At 42.1% G+C, this 16,845-nt stretch overlaps 1 protein-coding gene across 1 annotated transcript; it reads left to right on the top strand.

The window, feature by feature from the left end:
* Positions 1 to 2,723: 2,723 nt before the first annotated feature.
* On the top strand, positions 2,724 to 3,535 carry LOC123460128 (40S ribosomal protein S6-like). The gene has a single exon (XM_045147620.1). It carries the CDS (start codon positions 2,747 to 2,749, stop codon positions 3,494 to 3,496), a length of 750 nt encoding a protein of 249 aa, XP_045003555.1. The 5' UTR covers positions 2,724 to 2,746; the 3' UTR covers positions 3,497 to 3,535.
* Positions 3,536 to 16,845: the final 13,310 nt, after the last annotated feature.

Below are 16,845 nucleotides of genomic sequence, written 5' to 3'. Positions count from 1 at the left end.
TCCAGATGCATATGCCCTTTGTGAATCTGCCTTACGCAGGCCATGGGGAATTGAACCTAGGCCTCTTGTCTTCATAGGCAAATGCCTTAACTGCTAAGCCATTTCTCCAGCCCCATTTTAAATTTTTTAAAACATATTTTTATTATTTTTATTTATTTGTGAGAAAGAGAGAGAAATAAAGAGAACATTGGTGCCCCAAGTCCTTTTGCTGCTGTGCATCTGGCACTGGGAAATCAAATCCAAGCCATCCGGCTTTGCAAGCAAACATCTTTAACCACTGAGCCATCTCCCTAGGCCTCAAAAAAAAAATCATTTTGGGCTGGAGAGAAGGCTTAGCGGTTAAACGCTTGCCTGTGAAGCCTAAGGACCCGGGTTTGAGGCTCGGATTCCCCAGGACCCACGTTAGCCAGATGCACAAGGGGGCGCATGCGTCTGGAGTTCATTTGCAGTGGCTGGAAACCCTGGCGCGCCCATTCTCTCTCTCTCTCCCCACTTCTCTCTCTGTCTGTCACTCTCAAATAAATAAACAAAAAAAAAGTTAAAAAAAAAAAAAAAGCCAGGCGTGGTGGCACACGCCTTTAATCCCAGCACTTGGGAGGCAGAGGTAGGAGGATGCGCAAGGCCACCTGAGACTACAGAGTTAATTCCAGGTCAGCCTGGACCAGAGTGAGACCCTACCTCGAAAAACCAAAAAAAAAAAAAAAAAAAAAAAAAATTCACATAAAACATTTTTACTACAGGAATAGAAGAAATTGAATTTTCACTGCCGGAATAGATTGCACACAATAGTCTTAAGTAAAATAACCCAAAGTTGGGAACAACCCACATGTGCATTATAATAGCTTTCTACTGCTGCAGTGCAAGTTACCCCAAAACTTAGTGAACTAAATCATTTGTCATCTTACAATTGCTTTAAGTTAAGAATCTCAGCAAATACTCTCTTGAGATGCTGTGATAGTTAAGGTGTTGTCAACTTGATCTGTTTAGTAATCCACAGGCTGCTTCTAGGAAGGATCAACTAAAGGAGGAGGTCTTTCTCCCAGGGTGAGCCCTTCCCCCAGAGTGGGCGCCCTGCTCAGAGAGGGACTTGATATAAGGAAGCTCTGGGTAGAAGAGTTCCCTTTTTCCTTCCTTCCTTCCACTTGGCTGCCGGAGCTGCTCCCTACCTTCTAGCGTGGATTGAAGACCAGTGCGGACTAAAGACCAACTTCAACTGAAGACGCACGTGGATCGAAACCCAGCGGCTCCTCAGGAGGCCTCCAGGCTTTCCGGCACCATCTGCAGTTCCGGGTCAGGACTGCTGAGGCATCCAGCCACATGGACTGAGCAGCTACCAGGTTCAGTGATTCTCGGGCCTGCAACTGCTACTGGACTACTGTAAGCTAATCCAATAAATCCCCTTTTTAAAATAATTCATTCTAGTAATTCTGTTCCTCTAGAGAACCCTGACTAATACAGATGCCCACATCTGCTTTTAGGTGGATACATAGCAGCTCTCTTTCTCTCTAACTCATTTGCAGTGGCAAGAGGCTGGTGTGCCCATTGACTTGCTCTCTCTCTCTCTCCCTCTCTTTCTCTCTTTCTGCTTACAATAAAAAAATAACTACAAACAGCACAAAGTGTCGTTGATATCCATAACTTCACAGTGGCTGATGCTACCTACATAAGACCTATATAATAGAAGAAAATAAAGGGTGACATCAAAAGAAAAGAGAGACTAGTTGGAGAGAAGAAGGGATTTAATGGGGGGAGGAGACTTGAGACTGGGGGCAAAAGAAGGGTAGTGGGAGGGGATTATAATCATGGCATATTGTCTGTATTTATGGAAATTGTCAATAAAAGTTCAAAAAATTAAGGCCTAAGGAGATGACTTCGCAGTTAAAGGCACTTACTTACAAATCCTGCTGACCTAGGTTCAGTTCCTCAGTCCTCATGAACAGATGTATGTATCTGGAGTTCATTTGCAGAGGCAAGAGGGCATGACATAGCCATTATCTGTCTGTCTCTGTTCAACATTAATTAATTAATTTTAAAAATCCAAGTAGGGCTGGAGAGATGGTTTAGCGGTTAAGCGCTTGCCTGTGAAGCCTAAGGACCCCGGTTCTAGGCTCGGTTCCCCAGGTCCCACGTTAGCCAGATGCACAAGGGGGCGCATGCGTCTGGAGTTTGTTTGCAGAGGCTGGAAGCCCTGGTGCGCCCATTCTCTCTCTCCCTCTATCTGTCTTTCTCTCTGTGTCTGTCACTCTCAAATAAATAAACAAATAAATAATTTTTAAAAAATCCAAGTGAAATAAAATAATCCATTATGAACCTCAAAATAAGAATCTTAGCAAAGGGCTGGAGAGATGCCACCCAGGCTCAGTTCCCCAGGACCCTTGTAAGCCAGATACACAAGGTGGCACATGCATCTAGAGTTCATTTGCAACAGCTGAAGGCCCAAGCATACCCATTCTGTCTGTCTGTCTGTCTGTCTGTCTGTCTGTCTCTCTCAAATGAATAAAATAAAAAGTTAAAAGGGAAAAAAATCTCAGCAAAAAGAAAAGCAGTCTCTTCTCTCATAAGATTCCAATAATCTACATATGGTATATGTGTGTGCGTGTGTGTGTATACATATATACATATATAAATGAGTAAATGTGGGACTACTATTTGGAATGAGTAAGGGGACCAAAAGGAAGGAAGAGGAAACAAGATAGTGTAAAGAGATCTTTTTCGTGGCGCCTCTTAGGCAGGCAGCTGCCCCAAGATGAAGCTGAATATCTCCTTCCCAGCCACTGGCTGTCAGAAACTCATTGAAGTGGACGATGAGCGCAAGCTCCGTACCTTCTATGAGAAGCGGATGGCCACCGAAGTTGCTGCTGATGCTCTTGGAGAAGAGTGGAAGGGTTATGTGGTCCGGATCAGCGGTGGGAATGACAAACAAGGTTTCCCCATGAAGCAAGGTGTCTTGACCCATGGAAGAGTGCGTCTGCTATTGAGTAAGGGGCATTCCTGTTACAGGCCAAGGAGAACTGGAGAGAGAAAGCGCAAATCTGTTCGAGGATGCATTGTGGACGCCAATCTAAGTGTTCTCAACTTGGTTATTGTAAAGAAAGGAGAGAAGGATATTCCTGGACTAACAGATACTACTGTACCTCGTCGGCTGGGACCCAAAAGAGCTAGCAGAATCCGTAAACTTTTCAATCTCTCTAAAGAAGATGACATCCGTCAATATGTTGTTAGAAAGCCCCTAAACAAAGAAGGTAAGAAGCCCAGGACCAAAGCACCCAAGATCCAGCGTCTTGTAACCCCACGTGTCTTGCAACACAAACGTAGACGTATCGCTCTGAAGAAACAACGCACCAAGAAGAACAAGGAGGAGGCTGCAGAATATGCTAAGCTTCTGGCCAAGAGGATGAAGGAAGCCAAAGAAAAACGCCAGGAACAGATTGCCAAGAGACGCAGGCTGTCCTCACTGAGAGCTTCCACTTCCAAGTCTGAATCTAGTCAAAAATAAGAATCGTGAAGAGTGACAAATAAATGATCAGACTTTGAACCTCCTTTGTTGGCTTTTCATTGATCATGTAACTAGGTAATGAACAGAAAGGGAGACATGGGTAGCAGCTTCTAATACTAAGGCTCCAAGAACTGCAGAAGCATTGCTATTTAAATTCAGACTGCTGTGCTCGTGGAGGAGATGAGGGATTCTTTGGGAATTAGGAAGATTCCTGTTTCAGAAAGGTAAAGGTGTAGAGTAATTGGGAATAATGACTGCCACTATATGTGCATGGCTTATTTCAGGAAATAACAGCTGTTTGGTTCTTGCTGTGGTCCAGGCTGACCAATGCATAGTGTTCTCATGAAGATAAACATTTGTAGGAAGGAATGATGCGTAACCACTTTCTATTTGAAAGGAGAGAATGGGCCAGGTGTAGTGGTGCACACCTTTGATCCCAGCACTCAGGAGCCAGAGGTAGGAGGATGGCCATGAAGCTACCCTAAGACGAAGACTACACAGTGAATTCCAAGTCAGCCTTGGCTAGAGTAAGACCCTACCTCGAAAAACCAAAAAAGGGGGGTGGGTAATGGAAGCACCAGGACCTCCTGGCACTGCAAATGAACTCCCAGATGCATGTGCCACTTTGTGCACCTGGCTGTATGTGAGTCCTGGGGTATGAAACCAGGCTGTGTCAGGCTTCGCAAGCAAGCGCCTTAACAGCTGAGCCATCTCTTGTCCAGCCCATGTAATTTTTTTTTTTTTTTGGTTTTGCAAGGTAGGGTCTCTGTCTAAGCCCAGGGGGATCTGGAATAAACTAGTCTCAGGTGGCCTCACCTCAAAGTGACCCTCCTACCTTTTTTTTTAAAAAAAATTATTGTATTTGAGAACTACAGAGAGAGGCCGGTAGGAGAATGGCCGCACCACGGCCTCCAACCCCTGCAAATGAGCTCCAGACACATGCGCCACTGCCACCTTGTGCATCTGGCTTACGTGAGTCATGGAGCCTTGAACCCAGGTCCTTAGGTTTTACAGGCAAGTGCTTAACTGCTCAGCTGACTCTCTCCAGCCCCCGCTCCTTGAGTGATGGGATGAAAGGCACCCCAGTACCACACCCAGCTGTGTAACCATTTAAAAAGAATTCATAAAGTCGGGTGTTGTGGCACATGCCTTTACTTCCAGCATTCAAAAACAAGTGGTAAGGGGGCTGGAGAGATGGATTGGTGGTTAAGGTGATGGACCCAGGTTTGATTCTCAGTACCCACATAAAGTTGGGTGCACAAGGTGATATATGGAGTTCATTTGCAATGAGTAGAGGCCCTGGCATGCCCATTCTCTTGGCCTCTCTCTCTCAAATAACTTTTTTGTTTTGTTTTGTTTTTCGAGGTAGGGTCTCACTCTGGTCCAGGCTGACCTGGAATTAACTCTTGTCATCTCAGGGTGGCCTTGAACTCATGGCAATCCTACCTCTGCCTCCCGAGTGCTGGGATTAAAGGCATGCGCCACCATGCCTGGCTCTCAAATATCATTTTTAACAAGTGATAGGGGGATGTGGTAACAAGTTCCTTTGTCCTAGGAGGTAAGGTCTCACTAGTCCCAGGCTGGCATCCTAATTAAATCCTAATTAAAGGTTTAAACCACCATGCCCGGCCTAAGAGTAAAGCCCAAAGCAATTAGATAATATAGCCACCGTGGATATCAAGCAACTGGGTAATCTAACAAGAGCTAAAGGACATGGAAGGCTGTGTACCTTGGGTGGAGCTTCTGGAAGGCAGGAACAAATACAAACAACTTGTGATGTGTTTTAGTTAGCTCAGACTCCTCGTGGCTTTGACCGAAAGTAAAAAAGCTGCGAGTACAATCAGTTCAGGGAGCTCTAGAGTGCATCCCCCTGAGCCTCCATTATATTGTATTTTGCATGGTGGTGTGTGCATTTTGTTTGTCCAAACACTGATGGGTGGTGTGTGCAAACCATCAAGACTTATTCCCTGGAAAGCCTAAAGGTCTCTGCTACTTTGAGTAACATGGCATTTATTTGCAAGGAGAGAGAGAAGAGAGACAGGGAGAGAATGGGCACACCAGGGCCTCTAGCCACTGCAAATGAACTCCAGAAGCATGTGCCTCTTGTGCATCTGGCTTACGTGGGTCCTGGAGAATTGAACCTGGGTCCTTCGTTTTCACAGGCAAATGCCTTAACCGCTAAGCCATTTCTCCAGCCCAGAGTGTTAACATTTTTTAAAGGATGATGTAACAATAATGTCTGGTAAGTGGCCCGGAGTTCCCAATTAGGCACTACTTGGTTTATGCACAAGATACAGGAAGCATTCGGTTTTCAAGGAATGCCACAATGAGAAAGATTTCATTTAATCCCAGCACTCAGAAGTAGGTGGATCCCCATGAATTTGAGACTACATAGTGAAATCTAGATCAGCCTACCTTGAAAAACCAAAAAGAAATGTAATATTTGCTTAAACAGCACTTAACACTAAAATTGGCAGAGAACAAAAAAATACAAGTTAGCCCTTAGTGATCTAAATGGCTGCAGAAAATAGGTAGTACCAGTACCCATGTAAACATAGATGCACTAAGTGATACATGAGCCCATTCTCACCCACTCTGCTTGCAAATGAATAATGAAAAGAAGTAACAGGACGGGGGATGTAGCTCTATTGGAAAAGTGCTTGACTAGCATGCATGAAGGCCCTGGGTTCAATGCTCAACTCAGATAAGCAGTGGAATGATATATGCATTATAATCCCAGAACCAAGGAGGTGGAGGCAGAAAGGTGGGAGAGGCTTTTTTTTTTTTTAAGTAGAACTTTTAATTTTTTATTTTTTGGTTTTTTGAGGTAGAGTCTCACTCTAGCCCAGGCTGACCTGGAATTCACTATGGAGCCTCAGGGTGGCCTCGAACTCACAGCGATTCTCCTACCTCTGACTCCAGAGTGCTAGGATTAAAGGTGTGTGCCACCACGTCTGGCTCAAGAACTTTTTATATTTGAGAGAGGAGTAAGAATGGGCGCACCAGGGCTTCCAGCCACTGCAAATGAACTCCAGATGCATGTGGCCCCTTGTGCAGCTGGTTTACGTGGGTCCTGGGGAATTGAACCGAGGTCCTTTGGCTTTGCAGGCAAGCACCTTAACCGCTAAGTCATCTCTCCAACCCCAGGGGTTTTTTAAGTCAGTCTATCTACAATAATACTCTCAACAAAAAGCCAATGTATTTTTCTTCATTACAAATGTTTTGCAAACAAAATGAAGAAATGGCAAAGTAATAATGGGATATTACAGACTGTAGGAATTTAAGAATGTAATAAACAAGCACAGCAAATTTGAATTTATTTTCAATTTTATTTAACTTTCATTGTGTATATGCAAGATAATTTTTTAAAATGTTGGGTCAACAAGTGTTAAGTTATAAACTGTAAAAATATATATTTGCTACAGTGCAATAAATCCAATTTGAAAGTAATGAAAATTTTACATAATTTCTGGTGAGTTAACACTGATAAATTCATTAGAATCTGCCTCCTGAGTGCTGGGATTAAAGGTGTGTGCCACCACACCTGACAAAATATTCTTTCAAATTTATTTTTATTAGTTATAGATATACTAGTATGTAAACACCACATGTTGGTATCATACTTTCCCTCATCCCTGCCCCCCAAAGGGACCCTCATTATTGGGGATGGTCCAATGGAGTTATATTCACCCCTAAATGTTGAAATGCTGATACATTATTAATTTTAAGGTTCTGTCAAGTATAAAATTGTGCTTTTAACTGTTATCATATGGAGGTAATTTTTTACATATCAACTGATTTATCTGTATAATTACTATAAAAGCATACATGTAACCATTAGTTTCCTAAGCAATGCAGATATCTAAGGCAAACTTGTTATGGATGTTTTTAGCAAAAAGCACAATAACTGTCAAGGTGGGGCATGTGAGTTCATGATTTTCTTAAACCTACTGGCAAGCTCAGTGAGCCTCAGAGTTTTAAAACAATTGATTCAACCTAAAAAACAGTATTTACAAATGCACATTTTTTATTCACAAGCATAAAAATTAAAATATTGTACAAGAATAAAAAAAAAAGATAGTGTAAAGAGAAGGGTAAATATGAGCAAAGCACATGAAATACATACGAAAGTACTTGGTGCTACCTACACAAGATCCTCATAATAGGAGGAAAAGATGATGACATCAAAGCAAAAGAAAGACTAACTGAGAAGGGGACGGGATACAAAGGAGAGTGGATTTGTGAAGGGGAATGTGGGGGAGGGAATTATCATGGTTTGTTGTCTATAATTATGGAAGTTGTCAATAAAAAAGTTTTAAAGATACATATGAAAATATCACAATGCACTCAACCTCACATCTCTCTACTTAGGTTCCTTTCCAACTTTAGCCCTATAGTTGTTGGAGAGATTCAGTTCACTACAGGCTATTGGCCTGGTAAACTGAGTTTCTTATTGTCTTCCTCAATTCCTACCATGTAGGCCATTCCAAGGAGCAGCTCACAACATAACAGCCTGCTTCATCAAAACAAAGTAACCCAGAAAACCTTTTTGACAACCAGTCTTGGTGATGACACATCAGTATTATCCATTCACTATAACAAAGTCATTGAGTCCAGCCCACACTCAAAGACAAAATATTGCATAAGCATATGCTACCAAGATTAGGAGCCATCACATCTGTCAACAGCAAATAGGTTGTGAAATTGGGGCGGGGGGGTGGTGGTCAGGAGATGCCTGAGTGGATAAAGTGCTTGCCTCAAAATCATGAGAACTTGAGTTCAGAACCCCAGACCTCACGTAGAAGCTAGAAGCTATGGTGGGCTTCTGTAATCCCAGAAGCTTGTGAATGGAGGATTAATGAGAGACCCTGCCTCAGTGAGGTGGAAAGCAAGAACCTATGAACACACACCTTGGCACAAGCATGTACATGTCACATATGTGCGACACACCAAGTAAGCAAATACTTTTTGTTGTGGTTGTTTTTCAAGGTAGGGTCTCGCTGTAGCCTAGGCTGACCTGAAATTCACTATGTAGTCTCAGGGTGGCCTTGAGCTCACAGCAATACTCCTACCTCTGCCTCCTGAGTGCTGGGATTAAAGGTGTGTGCCACCACACCTGACAAAATATTCTTTTAAATTTATTTTTATTAGTTATAGATATACTAGTATGTAAACACCACATGTTGGTATCATACTTTCCCTCATCCCTGCCCCCCAAAGGGACTCTCATTATTGGGTATGGTCCAATGGAGTCTGTGGATCATGCATTCTGGGGTAAGCAGTCAGGTATGGGGTACAGGCAATGTCTCTGTGCATAATGTCCCAACTTGTGGTTCTAACTATCTTTCTACCTTCTCTTCCACAAAATTCCCTGAGCCATGTTGAGTGCACTTTAAGTCTACTTCAGTGATGGGCTCTTAGGAGCCTCTGGATCTCTGGTTTGGTAGGTGTTGAGTGTTCTCAATGTCTATCTCCTTCACCCTTGTGCTGATATCAAGTGAAAGCCGCACTCTTGATCGTTTCCCCAAATCCTGTATGGTTTCAGCTGAGGCCCTGGTGAAGTGCAATGGGCTGATTCTCTCCTCAGGTCCCACTCCCATCTGAAAAAGAAAAGCAGATTCTCCAAGGGAGAGTGAAGTCAGCACAAGTTAAATGGAATAACCAATATTAGTTTAGGAGAATTTAATTAGACCTTCTTGTAGCCCAAGATTAGTGAGGTCTTGATACTGGAGAGCAAAATCATTATCTGGATATGATTCTGACTTGTTTTCCAAAACAGAAGAAAAAATAAGAAAATGGAAGGAAGGAAGGAAGAAGAGAGAGAGAGAAAGGAAGGGAGAAAGGAGGGGAGAGAGATAAGGAAAGGAAGGAAGGAAGGAAGGAAGGAAGGAAGGAAGGAAGGAAGGAAGGAAGGAAGGAAGGAAGGGAGGGAGGAAGGAAGAAAAATTTAAGGTGAGTCTTCATCTTACCCTCTCCAGGGCCCTTTGATTCAGGTGCACCCCCTAAGGTCCTGTTGAGAGTTCAATCTATTAGTCTATCTCCTGGGATACACAAGTCTATGGTCCATTTGGGTTCAGTTTTGTGTCCCCCCACCCTTCCCCTACCCTCCATATTGTTCAGACCTCAAGATGCCCATTCAGTTATGTCAGCAACTCACCTGATCCAGGTTAGGAACTGCAGATGACACTATGGTTGTCTTTCTGTGATTGCATGAGTTTGCTGTGTATGATATGTTCCAAGTTTGACCATTTTTCTACAAATTTCATTTTGCCATTTTTTTTTCTTACTGCTGAGTAGGATTCCATCATGTAGATATGCCACATGTTGAGCCAGGTGTGGTGGCACATGCCTTTAATCCCAGCACTCAGGAGGCACAGGTAGGAGTATTGCCATGAGTTCAAGGCCACTCTGAGACTACAGAGTGAATTCCAGGTCAGTTTGGGCTAGAGTGGAACCCTACCTTGGAAAAAAAAAAAAAAAAAAAAAGATATACTACATCTTGATTATCCACTTGTCCAGTGATGGGAATGTGGGTTGATTCCAGTTCTTAACTATTATGAATTGAGCAGCTATAAACATGGTTGAGCAAATATCTCTGAACTGAGGTGTGGAACTTTTAGGGTAAATGACCAGTAAGGGAATAACTGGGTCTGTTGGTAACTCTATATTCATCCTTTCAGGAGTCTCCATATTGATTTCCATAGTGTTTGTACCAGCTTACCACCAACAGTGAATGAGGGTTTCTATTTCTCCACATCCTCACCAACATTTGTTTCCATTTGATTTTTTAATGTTTGGTATAATTACTGGGGTAAGGTGGAATCTCACAGTTGTTTTAATTTGCATTTCCCTGATGGTTAGAGATGTTGAACATTTTCTTAAGTATGTATTTTCCATCTGTATTTCTTCCTGTGAGAACTCCCTATTCAGCTCTCTGCCCCATTTTGTGAGTGGGTTGTTTGATTTTTTTGTTGTTTAGTTTTTTGAGTTCTTTTTCAATTCTAGACATTAGGCCTCTGTCAGTTGCATAGCTGGCAAAAATTTTCTTCCATACTGTGGGTAAACTATTGCTTCTGCTTATGGTAAGCTTGTCTGTGCAAAAACTTTTTAGCTTCATGAGATCCCAATGGTTGAGTGATTGTTTAAGTTCCTGAGCTATTGGAGTCTTTCCCCACTCCTATATTATGAACAGTTCCTCCTATTTTTCTTCCAGTACAAGAAGAGTTTCAGGTCTCATGTTGAGGTCTTTAAACCATTTGGACTTGATTTTTGTGTATGGTGAAATGTGTGGGTCTAGTTTTATTTTTCTGCATATGGTTATCCAGTTTGTCCAGCACCATTTGTTAAAATAATATTTTTTTTCTTGTTTTTTTGAGGTAGGGTCTCACTGTAGCCCAGGCTGACCTGGAATTCACTAAGGAGTCTCAGGGTGGCCTCAAACTCATTGCAATCCTCCTACCTCTGCCTCCCAAGTGTAAAATAAAAATTTTAATTGTAGTATTTTCATAAACTGAAACCAGTAAAAGAAATACCAGTTTCCACAGGAACAGGGATGAGTCTAGAAAATTCATTTAACTATGTTTAATAAAATAAAGTAACTACAGGGGCTGGCGAGAAGGCTCAGCACTTAAGGTGCTAGCCTGCAAAGCCTAAGGATCCCAGTTCACTTCCCCAGTAACCACATAAAGCCATATATAAAAGGTGGCTACAAATGAATGGATTCTGGGAGGCTGGAGAAGTAGCTCAATGCATGCAGGAAACAATGGATTCTATCCCCAACACCACAATAAAAAAGGTGATGCACAAAGAAACAAATGACAATAAATGCTGGTGAAGATCAGAAAAAGAGGAACTCTTCTACACTGTTGTTTAGAATGCAATCTGGTCCAGCCACTATGGAAATCAATGTGGAGGTTCCTGAGACAGCTAAAAATAGATTTACCAAATGACTCAGCTATAGCACTCCTAGGCATATATTCTAAGGATTTGTCTAATTACCTTAGAGATGCTTGCTCAACTGTTGAGTGGATAATGAAGATGTGGTACACTTATACAATGGAGTTCTATTCAGTGGTGAAGAACAATGAAATTATGAAATTTGCAAGGCAATGGGTGGATCTGTAAAGAATTATACTAAGTGAGGTAACTCAGGCCCAGAAAGCCAAAATTCACATGTTCTCTCCCATGGGTGGGTCTTTGGACTTGTATGTGAGTTGGAATAAAACTCAGTAGCAGAGGCCAATAAGCTAGAATGGGGATAGAAAGGGAAGGAGGAGGGGGACACTTAAGAGGATGGTGTTGTATACATGTAAGTAGAAAAATAGACTATTGGGTGTAGAAAGGCCCAAGTGATGTAAAGGGAAGAGATTGAGTAAAAAAGGTGGGGGGAGGGCTAATCAAAATCTAAGAGGATAGCCGAGCATGTTGGTGCACACCTTTAATCCCAGCACTCAGGAGGCAAAGGTAGGAGGATCACCGTGAGTTCAAGGCCACCCTGAGACTACATAGTGAATTCCAGGTTAGCCTAAGTTAGAGTAAGACCTTACCTCAAAAAAAAAAAAAAAATCTAAGAGGGTATGAATAAATCATATGGAAACCTACTTTTTTGGACAATGGCACACCCAGAAACCATAGATTGTTACTAGACAATTTTCAGTGCCAGGGATGAGATACCTTCCAGTGAGTTGTTGGCCAGGGATGTCCCTGATGCCCCTAAAACATTACAGGCCATTGCCGAGGCTCTTGGTTTCCCACCATGAATAGGAGTAAGACTTTATTGATGAAGACTCCATATACTTGGATTGCAAGGTCACTGAAAAATCCTGCTGGAACTGAGCTGAAAACCTCCTCCATGTAGACCAACTGACGAAAAGCTGGAAGAAGCTACACTACATGCAGTTTCATGGGAAAGAGAACATTTCAGTGGAAATAAACAACAGTGAACACTGAAAGCCTTAAATTTAGCCATATAGGCCAACTGCTCTCTAATTGGACTGAAGGCTCACTCTCTGGGGAAATACATGCCTGATACTCAAAACCTATGACAGGAGAAGTCATGAGCCCTAGGAGTGCAACATCTGTTGATGTCTGGCTAAATGTATATACTATACTTACCAAACTGCCTGGTAATCACTTCTCTTAATGTTCATACCCATATATTAATGTTACTCTCACTTTTGGTTAGAGAATCTTCTTTTTTTAGATGACAGGGGCCTTGGGATGACTCAGGAGGCACCATAGTGCTGAGAAGGGACAAAAGAGTGCTCATCATTGAAACCTCTCTATCACACTTTCCAAGTTTCGGGGTCCTTGGAGGAAGAGGTTGCAACAAGAATGTAAGAGCCAAAGGAAGAATAGGACTGTGTACAATGCAGTCTTCCAGATACAAAATGGCCTGGATATGACCACACAGTGCCTGACACTACCTACACAAGACCCTCCTAATAGGAGGAAAAGATGATGATATTAAAATGAAAAAGAGACTGATTGAGAGGGGGAGGAGATACGATGGCGAAAGAGGTTGCAAAAGGGAAAGTGGGGGGAAGGAAATTCCATGGTTTATTGTCTATAATTAAGGAAGTTGTCAATAAAATATTTTAAGCTGGGCATGGTGGTACAGGCTTTTAATCCCAGCACTTGGGAAGCAGAGGTAGGAGGATCACCATGAGTATAAGGCCACCCTGAAACTACAGAGTGAAATCCAGGTCAGCCTGAGCTAGAGTGAGACCCTACCTCAAAAAAGCAACAACAGGTTCCGGTTAAGATGGCCGTGTAGGTACCACACCAAAGCAGCCTAGGGGGGAAAAGACCAAAAAAACTCAGCAAAATATACACTTTTACTAAAAAGTGAGCTGTATAGGAAATTGAAGCAGCAGCGGAGAAGTAGAAGAGATCCAGAGCATCCAGAGCCCACACAGGCCAACAAAAGTGGCCCTGACAGATCCGCCAACCACAGTGGCAGTGCACCAGAAAGCCGCCAGGCTTAGCTCCAGCCACAGAAAAAGCCAGGTGCAGGGATTTTCCACTCACACCAGCGCTCTCCGCACCTCAAGAAACGTGAAGGGAGAGCGGCAGTGAGCAACAGAGGAGCAGACCACGAGGTAGAAGAACATGTGAAACAGCAAAAGAACCAGAGCAGCTGCAGCTCCCTCCCCTCCCCCACTGCCTGAGCCCAGCTCCAGCGAACAGAGCAGCGGTCCCTGGGACCCAGCCATGCCAACTTGAGCCAACAGCAGGACCCAAGCAGGAGCAGAGTCTGGCAGCAATATCAGTGGCCCCAGCAGCAGCAGATCCAGTAGTGGCAGCAGCGGCAGACCCAGCAGCAGCAGACCCAGGAGCGGCAGCAGCGGCAGATCCCGCGGCAGCAGCTTCAGCGGCAGCAGCGGCAGTGGACCCAGCAGCAGCAGCTTCAGCAGCAGTGGTGGCTCCAGCAGTGGCAGCGACAGCAGCAGCAGCAGAGGCAGCAGGAGCAGTGGACCCACCAGTAGCAGCTTTAGCAGCAGCAGTTCCAACAGCAGGGGTGCTGATCTGCAGGGCCACACTTGCCAGGCTGGGTTTGCCCAATGGAAAAGCCAGGGCCCAGCTCCAGAAATCAGAACAGCAGCCCAACAACCCAGGCAGCAACTTGACTGAGACCAAAATCATCCAAGGTAACTGGGATTGCACCAGAGAAGGGTCTCACTTGGTCACAAGCTGACTTGGATCCCTCAACAGACCAGAAATCTTAACCTCTTTGTTAATAGAGGATCTTGTCGTTATAATAACTACTCTTGCATACATACTCGGGGATGTTTTTGATTGAATGTATATAGTGTTTAGTTAAATTGTGGAATCTACCTGTATCTATTCCACTCAGCCTAATTGAATACTCCCATAGCAGGGAAACTCAACCCCTAGGAGCACCTTTGTAGATACTCTGAGAGACTTAAGAGCCATACCTAACACTTTAAGCTCCTACCCTGAAAATACATAACATCAAGTCAATTGATACAGCTAAGAATACCCAGCTAGCTAGAAAATCCAAGCATTAACTTAACCAAGATGCAAAAATATAACACAAGAAACACTAAAAAGCAAGACGATGTAAATCCACCTAAAAGTATTAATGCAGCAGAAAGGTCCTCCAGTGAGAACTAGTTAGAGGAAATGCCCGAGAAAGATCTCAAAAGAATGATTGTAAATATGTTCAAAGAGGTAAAAGAACAAATCAAAAGAATCAAAGAAAAAATCAAAGAGGAAATCCAAGGAATCAAAGAAGACGCAGGACACTAATTGCATGAAATAAAGAAGGCAATACAAGACATAAATAAGGAAATAGAAATAATAAAGAAAAACCAGTCAGAATTACTAGCAATAAAGAACACAGTTAATGAAATAAAAAAACTCTGTAGAAAATCTCACCAGTAGGATGGATGAGGGAGAGGACAGAATATCTAAGCTAGAAGACCAGGTGGCAGATCTAATACAGTCCAACAAACAGAAAGACAAACTTATAGAAAAGTATGAGTGGGAATTTCAAGATATTCGGGACACTATGAAAAGATCAAATATAAGAATTCAGGGTATAGTAGAAGAAGAAGAATTCCATGCCAAAGGCATAGTAGGCATCTTCAACAAAATCACAGAAGAAAATATCCCCCAAATTGGGAAAGAGGTGCCAATGCAGATACAGGAAACCTTTAGAACCCTAGCCAGACAAAACCTGGAAAGAACCTCTCCTCACCATATTATAATCAAACTTCCAAACACACAAACCAAAGAAAAAATATTGAAAGCAGTTAGAGAAAAAAATCAAGTTACCTACAAAGGCAAGGCCATCAGGATTACAGCAGATTATTCTACACAAACTTTAAAAGCCAGAAGGGCTTGCAATGATATATTCCAAGTTCTGAAAGATAACAACTGTCAACCAAGGTTACTTTATCCTACAAAGTTATCCATTCAAATAGATGGAGAAATAAGGACATTCCATGACAAAAACAGGTTAAAGGAGTATTTGAAGACAAAACCAGCTCTACAAATTACTTGATAGAATCCTCCATGCCGAAGAAAAGGAAAAGCACATATATAAGGAACCTAGAAAAAACAAGCAATACTCAAATACTAGTTAACACAAGAGAGCACAGGTAGAACCAGAACCACAAAAAAATAAAATAAAATAAAAAGGCAAACATAAATACACATCTTTCAATAATATCTCATAATATCAATGGCCTCAATGCCCCAACGAAAAGACATAGGTTTTCACACTGGGTTAAAAAGCAGGATCCTACAATTTGTTGTCTCCAAGAAACTCACCTTTCTACACAGGATAGACATTATCTTAGGGTGAAAGGTTGGAAGACGGTGTTTCAAGCAAATGGGCCTAGAAAACAAGCAGGGGTTGCTATCCTGATATCTGACAAGGTAGACTTTAGTCCAACGTTAGTCAAGAAAGATAAGGAAGGTCACTTTATATTGATTAAGGGCACACTCCAACAGGAGGACATTACAATCCTAAACATATTTGCACCTAACATGGGGGCTCCCAAATTCATCAAACAAACACTATTAGAACTAAGGTCACAGATAACACCAAACGCAGTGGTGGTGGATGACTTTAACACCACACTCTCATCAATTGACAGGTCATCCTGGGAAAAAATAAACAGAGAGGCATCTGGACCAAATGAGGTCATAGAAGGAATGGACCTAACAGACATATACAGGACATTTCATCCAAAAGCTGCAGAATATACATTCTTTTCAGCAGCACATGGAACATTCTCTAAAATAAACAATATATTAGGACACAAAGCAAATCTTAACAAATTCAGGAAAATTGAAATAATTCCTTGCATTCTATTTGACCACAATGGAATTCAACTACAAATCAGTAGCAAGAAAGGCTATAGAGCATACACAAAATCATGGAAACAAAACAATACACTACTAAATGATGAATGGGTCAATGAAGAAATCAAGAAGGAAATCAAAAAATTTATAGAGTCAAATGATAATGAGAACACAACATATCAAAATCTCTGGGACACAATTAAGGCAGTTCTAAGAGGTAAATTTATAGCCTTAAGTGCCTATATTAAGAAATTATAAAGGTCACAAGTAAATGACCTAATGCTTCACCTTAAAGCCTTGGAAAAAGAAGAACAAGGCAAACCAAAAATCAGTAGACGGGAAGAAATAATAAAGATTAGGGCAGAAATTAATGAAATAGAAACAACAACAACAACAACAAAAAAAAAATCCAAAGAATTAATGAAACAAATAGTTTGTTCTTTCAAAAAATAAACAAGATTGATAAACCCTTAGCAAATCTGACCCAAAGAAAGAGAGAAGAGACACAAATTAAT

The sequence above is a fragment of the Jaculus jaculus genome, chromosome 4 (genome assembly GCF_020740685.1).
Source record: "Jaculus jaculus isolate mJacJac1 chromosome 4, mJacJac1.mat.Y.cur, whole genome shotgun sequence".
Lineage (NCBI taxonomy): Eukaryota > Metazoa > Chordata > Mammalia > Rodentia > Dipodidae > Jaculus > Jaculus jaculus.
Note: the sequence above shows the minus strand (reverse complement) of the source record. Positions and strands in the feature narration are given on the sequence as shown.

What these genes read in the sequence shown, in the direction of transcription:
- LOC123460128 (XM_045147620.1), top strand. Translation starts at nt 2,747, where the DNA reads ATGAAGCTGAATATCTCCTTCCCAGCCACTGGCTGTCAGAAACTCATT.